Genomic DNA, 16,070 nt, shown 5'->3' with positions numbered 1-16,070 from the left:
TTAGAATGTATAAATTAATTTGTTTTTATTCTGAATTAATTTTAACTATTATATTTCATTTTAATTTATAAATAAAAAAGTGCCGTGAGTGCCATATATGATTTATAATTTCTTAGTTATTGATTATGTTAACGAAAGTTATACAATCATGTACCTTAAAAGCAGGGCTTGTAAGTTCATGCCCTAGAAAATGCCTAAATAATCATGCATTTATGCACTTAAAATTGGCAAAATATGCTTTGAAATATGCCTTAAAAAGTTAAAAAATATACATTTATATGCACTAAATATCTATAATCATGCACTTTAAAAATGCTTACTTAAAAAAATCATAAATCATTTTTGAAATAACATGAACTATCCATTCATTTTTTTATAGCTATATTTTATTTTTTTATGTCAATTAAAAAAAAATAGATTTTAAATACTATTTAATACTATTCTTAAGCCTTCATGAACTGCGTATAATGTACGTCTTTGTCAGTAATTCATTTTAAATCTGAAACTTTTGAAACAAATTTATTCATTAAATGTACGAGTATCAAGAAGATAAAAAAAGATAATATAATTTTTGTTTTTATTTTTATATATGTTTTCCATTTAAATTTTTGAAAGATTCTAATAGAATGTTGTATAATACGCCTGATAAAATAGAAATATGCATAAATATGCCAAATATACAAAAACATGCCAAATATGCATAACATATAAAATAAGATTTCACATATATAACCGTGGTACCTTGAAATAGATTTCTATGTCATCTAGCATTAAATACAACTTTGCAAGATTCATATGCAAATGCATGAACTTACGAGTTCTGCTTATGAGCATTAAATATTGGTTTTATAAATTATATTTATAATCATTCTTTGGCGGACTATTTATAAGTGCATTTAATTATATACATTTTTAATTACAAGCTGTTGCGTACATGTACAGATGCAGAAATATAGATTTTATACCTGTCAAAAACTTGATTTTTAACTAATGAAAGTAGATAAAGCATATAGTGTTATATTTATAGCAAGTTATGTTAATAAGAAATTATTCTTGCATTTGCTTTTAACACTTAGTCAATTTTAAAATATCTTGTTAATGGTATTATAATGATATAGTCGTCTGGGTAACGAGTATATGTATGTTGATCTGAAGGGGGAAATTTAAGTCATAATATTGCGACCGATTTCGTTCGGTTGATAATAGTGTTTTCACCTCTTAACACCAATAGCCTTAAGGGATCTAGTGAGGCTATGTTATTTTTTTGTTTGTGACTTTGCATCCTGTATATTTAATCATATTATGTACTCTATTAAGAATTAATACACTTATGATATTAGTTGTATCTCAAAAGTGTTTTAGAATAAATCATTTGTCAGTACAAATTTTCGTTCAAAATTCATAATATTATATTTATAAATACTTATCAATCATCATTTTAAAATAAAATCATTGATTTATTTTAGAATATATATGTAATACGTATAGTTATAATATTAAAACGAAATAATAATCCTATTTTAATATTAAATTAATTTTTTTATAGGCAGTAAAGTTGGAAAGTGTACATTCCGGCCGTACCAGATATTTAGTTGTAGTATCGTGTATAAATGGAAATAGTCAAGAAGAATCCTGTCTTTTGGGTCTAGATTGTAACCAAAGAACTACTATAGGATTGGTGCTTAGACTTCTTGCAGATACCACAATTACACTGGACGGAGATGGGTAAATAAGTGATTCACAATAAAACCATAATTCTTAAGATATTATGTAACATTACTTAGTATACCTGGATTTAGTAAAAACTTAATAGTGTTAACCTATTAAAACTTATTACTTATACTATTTAACGAAAAGAGGAAAAGCTGAGAAACCTAACCGTAATTAATAGGTAATGCATTGTTATTGGTGATAGATTGAGTTTTATATAATGAACAAATCGATATATTTTATTTTACATTCTGAACGGAGTGATGGAATCTATTGGTTTTACAATGATGTTTTTTTTTTTTTTGTGTGTGTCATCACGTTTTAGGGCAGTAAAAATTCTTCGATTTTCTTAAACAGCAACTTTTCTGAAAGGAAAGTGTATGTAGATGGTACTTTGGCAAGTCAAAAATCAAACTTTTTCAATACTTTTTAAAAACATAAAAAAAAACCACAAAAAAAATTACGTAAAAACAGGAAATTTTACGCAAAACCACGTTTTGGCAAATACATTTTTTTTTTTTTTTTAAATGCTTTAACTCGAAAACGAAAAACCACATACACTTGAAATTTTCACCAAATATTTAAATTAGCGTTTTCTATACATAGTAAAGTTTTCGAAGTATTTTGAAATTTTTTGACTTATTTATAGACAATTTAAATTTTAAATTTTTCTAAGTTTTTTTTTTTTTTTTTTCGAAATACCGATAAAAAAATTTGGCTGTAAGAAAACTCTTAAAAACTTAATACAAGATTTAAATTATACTTATCAAAACTAAAAAAAATTGGAAATCGTTTCACACAAATTTTTTTTATAAGCCCATAAAGTCCAAATTTATATGAAATAAGTCAAAGTAGTGATAATTTGCATGTTATTTTGTAGTTAAAAATTCATAAAATTTTTTCTATTTATCCTTAAAGTGTAAAATTTTAACACAAGATTATCCATAAGTTATTCTTCATATAACTTTAAAAAAAATTTCTACCGGACTAAAAGAAAAAAATTTTATAACCGTTTGAAATTTAAATTTTTACGAAATTGCATAAAATAACGATTTATCCTTAAACGATTTTAAATATTTGTTATTATTCAAAAAGTGAAGGTTGCGGAAACTCGAAACTTTTACTAGTTATTACGTTTGGTAATTTTTTCAAGCGTATTTTTTTCAAAATATTATATTGGTTTTTAAGCAACTTTGCAACATTTGAAATACTCGATTTATCCTAATAGAAATAATGATACCTATCATTGCGTTCAAATTTAACAAATACATTGTAATGACCTATCCTATAAACGAGGTGCACTCCACCCCCTACTGTACAGCAGAGCGAGGCCCATCCGGTTCTTTTTTAATTTTAGTTTACGATTGTTAAGAAGAAATGCAAATATTTTTTACAAAGTGTGGTGGTGAAATCTTAAATTAATTTTTACCCCGTTGAATACAAAACATCAAAATGTTAACATCGTCCCAATATAAAATAATAAATGATAATAAAAATATTCTTATTACTTCCAAATTGAAAGCTTATCTTATAAATAATATATAATAATGTATTATTCTTAAGCAGGTTTGTCTCTCATCAATTCAATAATTGTCTTATTTTTCAGTGGATTTAGTGTTAGTGTATGCAGCCGACAACATATTTTTAAACCCGTCTCGGTGCAAGCTATGTGGTAAGTAAAAATTGAATTATTGATTTAATATTATTATCCTATAATGTATAACTTGTGATGGAAAAAAAAATGTATTATAAAATTATATTTCCCGTCCGATAGTATTAAAGCATATGCAATTTGTTTATATTTTTCTATACATTTTTTTTAAATTCTTAATAATTAGAAATGAATAATGAAGTATAAAATAACTCTAAAAAAATAATCTATTTCGGATCATGATCAAAGTGTTTCAATTTATTAAAATTAGTTTTAAATAAATATCTATGTGCTTGTTTGATTTGATTATTAGTGTAACCTTGTGGTCAATTGTTTCACAAGTAACGCAGTAGACCGATAATAGTATGTTATATATACAGTATAATATATACATTATGTTATAACTACGTTTTCTCTGCTGTATGTACGTACATACATGTAATTTTTTATATATTTTACGAAATGCAAATCCACTGAGCCGTATGCTTAAAACTCTGAATTTCAAATTATTTATGTCAGTTGGATTCTAAGACGTTTCGCTCTGTGTACTGCCGTCGTCATGGAGTTCATGGGTAGCTTCATAGCTCGTAGGTAGTGACTCAGCGTGACATGGTTCCCAAATGGAATAGTTATGTAACTTAGCCGTGAGACCACTTTTAGATTATTTTGCAATTACTATTTTGATAACAAAACGAAAAATTACATTGGCTTATATATTTTAAGTAGCAGACAAAATGAAAAAACTGTCAAACAAAACTGTATATGTTTGAGAAACACGCATGGGTTTACATCGAACAATTAGTTTATTGAAATAATACTATAGGAAAGTTAGTCATTTTAATGAATTGAGTATATTTATAAATCACATGAAAATCTTTTGAAAATGCTAATTATTCGACAAAATTACATCAAATTAAAATAAATTATAAAATCCACATGTATCTGACTTGTTCACATTTATTATAATAATACTGTTACACTCTGTTTTGATCAATTTCGTCATAACAATAAGTATTATAGGTGTTTAACACATTTTATTTTGCTTAATTATATTTGTAATAACATCATTAGGTAATAATATTATTTATTATTTAACACATTATGTCAAACGAAAAATAATTTTCTCACCTATTTTTCAATTTCTTTACTTTCGACATGTGCAATTATTCAAACACAACCAACACTAAATGGCCATTTTTTCTCTCAAGCAATTAGAAATATATTATTACACTAACATGAAAATTAAATAAAAACAAATAATGAGGACTATATTGCAACATGGTATGCTTAAAAAATTAATGATAGCTATAATTTTGGTTTATCAGTAAACAAGTAAGTAGATTAACTACACGTAAATAATATAGTTTATTACAATAATCATAATTCTGTAGAATTTCATTGATATGTATTGTATTTTATAAAAAAACGTAATACATCTTACAAATTTTGTGCATGTATAATTTAAATAATATACTTTCATATTTATATTTTTACTGCCATACAAAATAAATAAAATATAAGAGAAAAAATATCAACTATTAAATCATATCATGACATTTTTAAAATTTTTAGGCGAATAATTATGGATTAATCTTTAATTTTTTTTTTTTTTTTGCAAACTGCAAGTTAGTCGTTTAATTTTATTTTCGGGATCGCCTAGAATTTAAAATGTTTCATTTATGTTTACAAACAAAATAATTTGTTTCCTTTACATTTCATCCGAAACGCCAATAAATGTTTAACATTCCAAGTAAATTACAAATAGCAAAATATTTTATATAAATAATAACTTGCATTGTATCGTGATTTCAAAATTTGGTTTATGTAATATTGTAGAACAGTATTCTGTGATTTCGTAAATAATTTATTGATCTAGTTCGTATAAAAAAGGTGTCATGTCATTGTCCTTATTGAATGATATACGTAAAAATGTATTTCCGACCATTGTATTTAAACCACGCTATATTATGTGTTTTATTAATTATAAATTCATAGACGTTTACAATGTTTAAAATGTTTCTAAATTGTCAACTATATTATATGTAGCTTTACCATGCATTTCAAGTTGTAAAAAGTTAAACGGCATTAAGATTATTATGCTTAAATTATTAATGTTTTATATGCTAAATATCCGTAGTTCTCAAATTAGTAATGCTTGAAAAGTATATATATTACTAATGTATTATATATTACATGTTCATCTAACGACCTTATTTTATGTATTTATTTCTCTTTGATCGGTTAATTATTTATTACTTATAAATTTTTTTTCATATTATGATCATGATCTTAAATAAATTAGTTTCTGGCCCTATTCGTTTTTAATTTTAAGTAAATGACTTCGTTGATAAATAATTCATTATATTTTATTTTAAATTGAAAATATTAAAACTATTATAATATATAAAATTAATTTGTACTCTTTGATGTAGAATTTTTTATTCAAGTTTAACCAACGCTTTTCGACAATTAGTTTTAAATAAATCATAAACTTCATCTATTTGAATATTTGTGTTGAATAAATAATTTAAGCTACGCAGAACTGACAATACATTCGTTATACCTTATATGGTATGTAACATGCGTGATTCCACTTCTTCAATAATAATAATAATAATAATAATATTACTGACGTTATTATAGTAATAATGAAGAGAAGTGTTATCTCGACAGTATACAGTATATACAATATACTGGTTCGGGATACCTGAATTTAATCCATTTATGGACGTCAGACATTGACGGTGTGGAATATCACAGGCACGTCTTTCGACTGATTCTCTTGATTGACAAGTGTTGATTATATTTTTTTAGATTACTCGTCGGAAATTTTATTAGATTTATATCTCATATATTTATACTTATTTTATCATTTCTAATAATGATCTATAGTAGCATCAATATTTAAATAATAATTAAAAAAAAAAAAAAATGCAATAGATCGTGACAGATATATGTAGTTAAAACGAAAGTATTATAGAAGTTATATTTTGGATTTCTCCAGTATCCATAATTCGTTTATAATCAAATCAACTGGTAGTGTCATAAGTTTCATGGAATTTTCTACTGTATTATATTGACGCGTAGTAAAAGTCATCCATAATAGTATCAATGCTAACACAATAGACGACGTGACGCGTGAAAACAGTACATAATTTTTTTGTGTATCATTTAATAAAGCTTCGAAGTTTTCATAACGTTATGCAATTACAATAGCAAACTTATAAACGTGTATATTCAAATTAACAATTTATATTTAAACTTGTTAGATTTTGTAAATTTTGATGAACAAAAATTTGTTATGTACATAGTAGGTACTGTTACATAGTTTCAGTAGTTTTGTTTGTACTTTATGTAACAATTAATCTGAAGTTAAACATTAATAATTTTACCAACATCATATCACAACTCAATATGCTGTGTAATAAAATATCATCGTGTCAAATTTGTTCATGTTTATTTTCCTGTCGGCAAATAGAAGTTGTAAATTGTATGTCGCATGGAACATTTAAAAATAAAAAAAAAAGGTTCACGAGCAGAATCGTTTATTGTTATTAGTTATAGCCCTAGAATAATTCTCCATGGGCGGCCGTAAACAGTTTTCCGAACTAAGAACAATATTATTAGAGCAGTATTTCAGTTTTCCCGCGCCCGATCTTCCATCATTATATTCTATATTACGCCGTCCGTCTCCGTGGAGGATTGCGATACTTCGATCCAGTCGGGGATATCGTGGCAACCGTCATCATGGTGATCGTATGCGTGATTTGATGCGCACAATCGTGACCGGACGCGTCCCCCGTGTATATATGTACGCACGTATACCTGTGTAACACACAACTAGCACTCGTTCGCGTTATTATTATTATTCGAAAGAATTATAGATATGTATTGTAAACGTTACAAAATGTGTTCAGTATTCTGCCGTGCCGTGGCGATGATGTTCACCCTTGATCATTTTTGTGCTAGTGAATCTTCGCACACTCGACCTACTAGCACGTCGGTACAGGTTGATCTCGTGCACTACACGTTATTCGTTAATCGTGCCCCGGTCGTACATTCCGTCGTCATCGTTGTCATTTATCGGTTTCACCGCGTTTCCGATCGCGATATATATCCATATCGATAAACGGTGATCTATCGACGACTATTTCATTAATTCGGAACGTTTGGACTTCTAAGCGATTTTCATCGGAGTTCTTGGAGACGATGTAGCACACCGCGCCGCGCGAACCAGTTACGCCGCCATCGAGTCGTGTCCAAGTCGACGCCGATGCACGCGGCGAATGTCCCGTTAACCGGTTTGGTGCCACCGCGCGTGCGCGCGCGTATCGTCGTCGACGTGTTATTGCTGTTTTCGTTAAGGTCGCGACCGTCGTCGTTTTGCCTCTAGATGTACGGATTGCTAAACATAACACTGCACCACCGGGTACGCGTGTACTCGCGCGAGCTCACCGTTTTTCCAAACGTGAAATCCAGCAAATTGTCACTAATTTGGCCCTGACCTTTGCTGCCCCCGCCGCCACCACGTCTCTCGGATGTGTTGATAAACGAGAATCGCGCGCATTATCTGAGCTGTTTCCAATATGGCATCGAGCGTCGTCGGCGGTGCCTCCTCGTCTTCATGTTTTTCGCACGTAACATTTAACGCATTGACGATTGTTCCCGAAACGGCCGGCTGCCAAATGCTGAATCGGAAAGTTCGTCAAACCCTCGTGACATATTTTATAGCCTATGTGATCTCTATAACTCCCTACTCTCCTTCTGCCCTCTCGTCACTATCATGCCCAATGAATTGCGTATATCTATTTCTACTAAATTAAGAACGCGTTAAAATTAGCCCAGAAGGACGGACGAATAAAAATAAGAACAGGTATCCCGCCCGCGCCCCGTATGTACTTAAATGGGCCTTTGGCACTGGTTATGTATCCTGAAAAGGTCAATCGCCGTTTGTTCCAACGATTTCGGTAATCCGACCGTACCTCCGCTACATACCTATTTTATCTGACTAATCGCCTTTATTATATTCTATTGACATATTGTACTCGTATAGTCGTCTGAAATAGCTCGTCAACAAAAATATTGAGGTCGCCGTCTTGAAATCAAATAATATTTTAAAAAATTATTCTAGTTTCGAATTGAACAGTTGTTTTCATAATGCTTATGATCATAATTTCGTGCAAATCATTTTAATTTTACGATTCTAGTAATTCGTGTATACTAAAGCAAACACAAAATTGCGAATGGTACCTCAAATGGACCTATGTAATCTTACAGTTATTTTCCTTTTTTTTTTTTATATTATTATTCGTTCTTATACAACTATTTTACTTTTTTGAATATTACATCGTATATTTTTAAACTCAGTAAATTCATAATATATACATACGTACCTATATATATAAATTTTTAAGTTCAAAATATCATCTATTTCACTCAGATAAGAAATGCGTGTTTATTAGCTTAACTAGATTCATCTAATAATACTTACAAATACTATTTATTTTCTGGGTGAAACCTGCCTTTCCTTTTTATGTTTTTAATATTCTAATTTACTTCTTTAGACTCGCTTATGTCACTGAATCCTTCTTTCACTGTTATATGTTCTTTAGGTACAGTTTTTATACAGATGAATTTCTTAGTTTTTTGCTATACAAAATACTCTCAACCCTAGATAATTTATAAATCTTAACAAGTACACAAAAAGTTGAATCATTTGATTATTTAAATTAGCTTTACGGGATTTTAAAAAAAAAAAATTGACGAAATTATTTGAAAAATCGTTAATTTTTCTTTCCAGTAAAGTAATAGTAAAGGAACATATTTGTATAAACAAAAATATTTGCTAACCCAATCGTAGTTCTTGTTTGTATCGTGTCTTATCTGAAAAATACCGTTTTCATCGAAACCTCGTATTAAAATGCTATTATAGTGGCGCCTGTTTTGCGGGGTGTCTATAATTCTCTGCAAATTCACCCTACCATAAATTTCACCCTTCTTCGTGTAATAACTGCAGTGTTCGGTTTTTACGAGCCCATTGGCTTTTTCTTTGACCAACTTCTTCGTCATATAGAATATTACTAGATTTTAACGTTATTTTTCATTGTTCATTTTTCATTTTTCATTGTTCTTTACATTCTACACAAGTTAAGTCAATAACAAACAACAATTGTTTGTCACAAAAATAATTATTTCTTAACGTTATATATTTCTTATGTAAGTATTTATAATTTCCCAGTCGCGACACAATGAGTAGAATACACGTCAGTTTTCTCTTCCTTTTCGATTACGGGATTCGATTTTAGTTCCCATTGTTGGTGATTCACGTCGAACGGCCGACCGTGAACGCAAAAACTTTCAGATACCTAACAAATCAGATATGTATACGCTTTGAAAACTCAAGTAATATCATAATATTATATTGATCATTGATTGAACTACATGTAATTCGTCACGCACTTCCCATAGGAATTTCGTTTTGAATATTTGTCGGATGTATTACTTATGTTGGTCATTTTAATTATTACGTGATAGATAATATATAATAGTCGTCAAATCACATTTGTTTAGCTATTTCTTTGAATACCAAATAAATTAGACATACTATTCAAAACTATTGTTTCCCGTTTGAACTTGAATATTATATTTGTGCAGTTAAACTTCGGTTTTTTTTTTTAACATTAATGTTTATTTTTAGTACCTTATTAGATCGAACGACTTAATACCAATTAACCGACAAAAAGTAATTTTACATTTGGACAGATATGTATATTTCTACCGGTATTATATTAATAATTGTAGTATATATATAACATTATTACATCGTAACAGTTTTTTATTCTATCTAAAAATATAAGTATACGTATGATTATGGTAACAATAATTGTATTTCAAATCCTCATTCATCATTATTTTTTTACGTAGACACTTAAAATGATTGAATACTTTGTATAGTTCGTATAAAATAAAAGAAAGTTGTCATGATCGAAACATTTAAATCCCGTAAATCATTTAACGGTATCATGGCAAAATCATACAACCAGAACGAATACTTCAGTAGGTGTGAACAAACCGTTGCATTTTTTCCGGAACCGATAGTTTTTTTTATTTTCGTAATCTGTGTCAAAACATTCCGATGCTGTTTTGGTGTATAACTAGATCCTTAGTTAAATCTTCAATATCAATATATTATTCTACAAACGCCAAACGATCGTTGAAAAAAATAAAATAAAATAAACGTTTTACATGTAAAATGTATTATTATTATTTTCCTATTATTAAACCATATGGTACGCAATAAACCGCCAATTTGCCTTCTATTCAGCCGTCTTAAGTAATACGTTTATCCGTCCGAACCTGTTCAAATCTAAATTAAATACGCCATAATGCACGTGCATCGCATGTATTAATCATTTTACGTTGGTATAACACGCTGGTCGTTGTTCATGCAGTTCCCGAGACGTCTGCCAACAATTCTTGGAATAAAATCGCATATTGTATAAGTCCATTGGTTGTGCACACTCCGTCTTATCTTTTCTTAACGATCGTTGGAAAATGACAGACGTGCGCAAACAATCATAATAATATACGCGTGCGCTTATGGCCACAAGCCAATTCCAAAAGATACGTCATACCGGCTTTCTCTGCGACCCGTGCAAGTCGGTTCTTATTTTTTTAGCCTTACACGCTTGTACATGAAAATAAAACAAGTGTCTAGTCTTCCTATAGGTATACGAGAAAGAAAGCTGTTTCATTTAAATGTAATGGTGATAAATTATTATGTTGCCTTTTATTCGTCTCCGATGATTTATGATATTTTGACGATTCTGTTGTTATTCAAACTGGTACCACACAGAGTACTTATGTGACGTTTTTTTATTCTTCAATCATCACCGAAAACAATAGCAAATATAATGGTGGGCATGCCAAACACTTTCATATATACTCTCCGATTGTATACCGTTTGAGCGTATAATAAAAGAAAGCATTTTCCATAAGACTTAAAAAAAATCCTTGCATATGTATGAATGTTGTGCGTTACACAATACACGACGGTGTTTTAAATATTTAAATTAATTATTACTTTTTTTTTCTTTTTTGACTGTATTAGCCTTAAATACAAACTATTAAAAAATTCTCATCGAACCTTGAGAACCGGCCAAACATTAAAATTTATTTATTTTGCACTTAGTGGTCATTTGAAACTGTCAAAACACGCTGTTGATTTATAATATTCCATAGATAGTACAAACATTTATTGTTATAACTGCGCAAAAACTTAAAAGACATTTTTTATAATATAATTAAATTATAAACTCAATTGTCTTACCAATTGAAATAAAATATTTTAATTTATTCATCATTATTACCAACATGTGTTAATATTTAAAATTTAAAAAAGATAATCGTGAGTTAAGTGGTTCTTGTTAAAAATAAAAAAATAAAAGTATTCACAAAATTGTTTTCCTAATATTTTTTTCATTTATTTTAATAATATTTCTACTATAGTATTATTTTATCTTATTTATGCTTCAAATATTTAAACTATTATTTTACAACCTTATTTATTTTTAACTTCTTTCCAGTAATAAGAATTATCACATTACCATAAATTCATGTTTTTACTTTATGTCAATCTTAGTAAAAGTTGCTACTACACGTATAGAAATTTGTATTAATTGACATGATTATTTTTCAGGTCAGCCCTCCAATCCTTACATAGAGTCAGTGCTCAAGCTCGTGAACACAATTTTTTTGAAGGAGGCCTAACTCACGATTGGATAACGCATTATGAAAAACAAATTTCTTCTGACCAATCATGTCTTAATGAATGGAATGCAATGGATTCAATAGAGTCACGTCGTCCTCCTTCACCTGATTCGCTGAGAACGAAGTAAGTCATAATAACTAATGAGATTATTAATGCAAACATTATTTTAAAATGTATTTGTAATTAGATATAGAAAAATATTTTCTACTATTGTTTGTTCGAGTACTAATTAGTAATAAATTATTACCAATAACTATAAATTACACTCGTGTTTTCTATGGCTCATTAATTTTAGACCCAGTGAACGTGAAGAAACAGAACGTGTAATACGAAGTGCTCTAAAAGAAGTCATGATGAGCGTAGATCTAGACGAAGTGACTTCGAAATTTATTAGGGGTCGATTGGAGGAAACACTAGATATGGATCTAGGTGAATATAAACCATTCATTGATCAAGAAATGCTTACCGTGTTAGGTCAAATGGATGCTGCCACGCAAATATTCCCACACGTTTATTTAGGTTCTGAATGGAATGCGTCGAACCTTGACGAACTCAATCGAAACGGGTATGTTATCATTAGTAAATTCGAATAATTATGTGTATAATTAATGAGGAAAAGTTACATGTATTTTTATTCACATAATATTTATTATGTATACAACGTAGTTTTGTAAATATCTTATTTGTATGACGTATATTTAACATTTAGGATTCTTTTTCAGTGTACGACATATACTAAATGTAACTAGGGAAATTGACAATTTCTTTCCCGGATCATTCAAATATCTGAATGTTAGAGTATATGACGATGAAAAAACAGACCTTTTGAAACATTGGGATAATACGTTCAAATATATAAAAAACGCCGAGTATGGTTTTTACACTTGCTGAATATTTATAATATCATGCTCATCATCGTGTAAATATTTTTTTAATTTCAGGCAAGAAGGCTCTAAAGTTTTAGTTCATTGTAAAATGGGTGTCAGTCGGTCTGCAAGTGTTGTTATAGCATATGCTATGAAAGCATACAACTGGTCATTTAAAAAAGCATTCGATCACGTTCGATCAAAACGAACCTGTATTAAACCCAATAAACATTTTATCCTACAATTAGAGACTTATCAAGGGATTTTAGCTGCAATGAAAAATCGCGAAAAACTACAGCGCTCCAAATCTGAAACTAATTTGGTGGCTACATCGGGTCTTATCACTCCGCCAAATTCACCTAAAAAGCCTTTGGACACACCGAGATCTCAAAGCGAAGGTGATAAAGATGCTACACCGCCGGATCGGTTAGACAAAGAAGATGGTCCTGTTGTCCCTAGTCCACCTACACATCTGATGCCACCAAAGTTAGATGTTAGCGGATACGACCTAATGAAATGTGGTGGAAGACCTAAGTCGTGGTCTCCGGAAAATAATTTTGCCACCGATATTTTATCCAACTCTAGTGAGTTAATAAGCCAATCTAGTTAATATTTAGTGAGATCACGGTTTCAGATAACATAAAATATTCCGGTTGAATGACCATATATTGATATAAGCTTTACGGGGAAGGGAGCTAATAACTTGAAACGGTGATCATTCCATATTTAAGACTCAATGAATCTATTAAAATAAAAATTAATTCTTTCATTTGCATCGTTATGGCGTTTTTTTATTATAAAATTATTAATAATTATTTTAATTAAACGATAGTTTACTGTATAATTAACATCAAGTTCATTACTTATAACTATTCATCTACTTAAAAATAAATAAATATTATTTATTTACAATTATTTGTTGCAAAAAATTGATTTTTATCAACATTTAGTTTTAATTGGAAAAAAATTAAATTATTTAAAATCTACAAGTTCTCATATTTATGTAATAACACTACTGATATAAATCTAAAAATCAAAACAAGTATTATTTAAAATTATTAATTATGTCTATTAAAACAAAAACTAAAAATATTTTCCTAGAGAAAGTAATTTGTATAATAGCAAATATTTACAAAAATCAAGAAAAGTAAAATACTTTTAATTAAAATTAAAAACGATTGCTCCTAATACAAATATATAATCAATATTTTTTTTATTCTCAAAATTAGAACTTCTATTAAGAATTGCTTAAAATCTTATTTCATACTAATTATATTGATATTTTTAGCATTACTGTCCCAATCATTGGAGAAAATTAATGTGGATAAAGTTGCTATTGAAGTAGAAGTTGAAGTTCCAAATATTCCACCGGCCCCTCCATTGCCTCCTTTTGAAGCTCATAAGTACAACGTTAGTGTATTTATGCCGTGCGGTAATGGACTGAGATCTTATAGTGTATCACAAAATAAAATCGTTCAGTTACAACCTACTCCACCTCCTCCGAGGTAAACTATTTGGTCTATATAAACCGACGAATCGATGCACATTGCACCAATGACAATAATTATTTTTGTGTTGATAATACCATATTAATTTAAATATTATTCTCAATCAATATTACAGACCGTCATCAGTTAAACTTCGGGTCAACGAATTGGAATCGAGCAGCAGCAACAGCAGCGGTAGCAGTAGCATCGGAGTAGGTAACGGTTGCACTTCTAGTCCGGATCGTAAGTCAACAATGGATCCAAGCCGAAATCTAGTACTAAATCTCACCACCCAGTTTGAAGGCGTGGTGGCCTCGTCGAGCGCCGCCAACTCTCCTTCCGACGATATTCTAGTCAAACCCCTGCCAGCGGAGTCACCGAAATTCAACCGTATCGCTGTCAACCGACCTGTCGCTGCGGTCAACGTTTACCAAAGTAAACGCGATACCGTTGGTGGCTGCGGTGACCTGTTCTCGTCCCGCCTGGATCGAGTGTTCGAGCGCGAAGAGCGCAAACAGTGCCGCGAGCCCGACCCAGTGGTGATGAGCAGTGGCGGGGCCGATGTTTCTAGGCAAAACTCGTGGGGCTCGTATGACAGTGCTGTCGTGTTGCGAGACGTCATATCCAGACACAGCTCGTGGGGCTCTTGCGACACCCGTACTCTGCCGTCGAGGAACAGTTCGTGGGGCTCGTACGACATTCGACCGACTATGCAGTACGTGAGTGAACGAGGCGAGAGGCCGACGATCGTGGAGTCGTTGTCGTCGTCGTCATCGTCGTCGTCTGCACCGACGAAAATAGCCACGGAAGACGTGATGAGTTACCATCCGACGAAAAGATCAAAGCAAAAGGACCAACAGAAACTGCTGTTGCCAAACTGTTACTCGAGCTCGCCGACGTTGGGTCAAGGCGTTTCGCCCAAGTTGGCCAATCGGGCGACAGCATCTCAGCCCAACATATCCGGTCTGGGCAACGGCAGTTGCAGTAGCAGCAAACACAGTAGTCTGGTGAAAAGTCTGAAAGAAGAGTTCGAGGCCAAGGCCAGTGATACTGTGGAGAAACCTCCGCGGAAAAACAGCAGCGGAGGTAGTGCCACGGAAGACGATGGCAACGAACACGTCAAAAGCCTACCCACGTCGCCCGTCAGCGAACATCCTAAAGTAACGCAGCGACCTAGTCCAGCAGCGTCCATGGAAGACATATCGGTCAGGAAACTTGTCGGAAAATACGAGAACGGCAGGGCTCGGTCTAAAACGTTTGTCCAGGACAGCGGATGCCCACGCATACCTCATCAACAACCTCCCGTGCCCCCTAGAGTGTCCAGTTTAGACGCGACCGTTATCGGACCCCGAAAGTTCACCAAGGCAGAATGCAATCCCGTTGTTAAAACTGTCGTGTTGCCCATACAGCAAAGTGACATCCGCGCATCTATCAACCGTGCAGCTAACAATAAATTGCAACAGGGCAAATCGCATCCGTTAACTAAGTTATCATTTAAACAGCTTAAGGTCAACAGTACCGTTTATAACAGTATGTAAAACAATTTTACCGTAAAAAAATAAAAGCAAAAAAATGTCGACTTATAA

General features: G+C 31.2%; 1 protein-coding gene across 2 annotated transcripts in view; it reads left to right on the top strand.

Moving 5' to 3' along the window:
* LOC112688429 (protein phosphatase Slingshot) overlaps positions 1–16,070 on the top strand; it is a 52,180-nt gene extending 36,110 nt beyond the window's left edge. For both annotated transcript variants that reach the window (XM_025561599.1, XM_025561598.1), the window contains exons 4-11: positions 1,547–1,725; positions 3,317–3,382; positions 12,060–12,254; positions 12,427–12,696; positions 12,854–13,000; positions 13,073–13,581; positions 14,286–14,502; positions 14,621–16,070. In XM_025561599.1, the coding sequence (XP_025417384.1) occupies positions 1,547–1,725; positions 3,317–3,382; positions 12,060–12,254; positions 12,427–12,696; positions 12,854–13,000; positions 13,073–13,581; positions 14,286–14,502; positions 14,621–16,022 (2,985 nt within the window). In that variant the 3' untranslated portion in view covers positions 16,023–16,070. The remainder of the gene's footprint in view (positions 1–1,546; positions 1,726–3,316; positions 3,383–12,059; positions 12,255–12,426; positions 12,697–12,853; positions 13,001–13,072; positions 13,582–14,285; positions 14,503–14,620) is intronic.

The sequence above is a fragment of the Sipha flava genome, unplaced genomic scaffold (genome assembly GCF_003268045.1).
Source record: "Sipha flava isolate LNK unplaced genomic scaffold, YSA_version1 38_pilon_pilon, whole genome shotgun sequence".
In the NCBI taxonomy this organism is placed as follows: Eukaryota; Metazoa; Arthropoda; class Insecta; order Hemiptera; family Aphididae; genus Sipha; species Sipha flava.
This window is presented reverse-complemented; position numbering and strand designations above follow the sequence as displayed.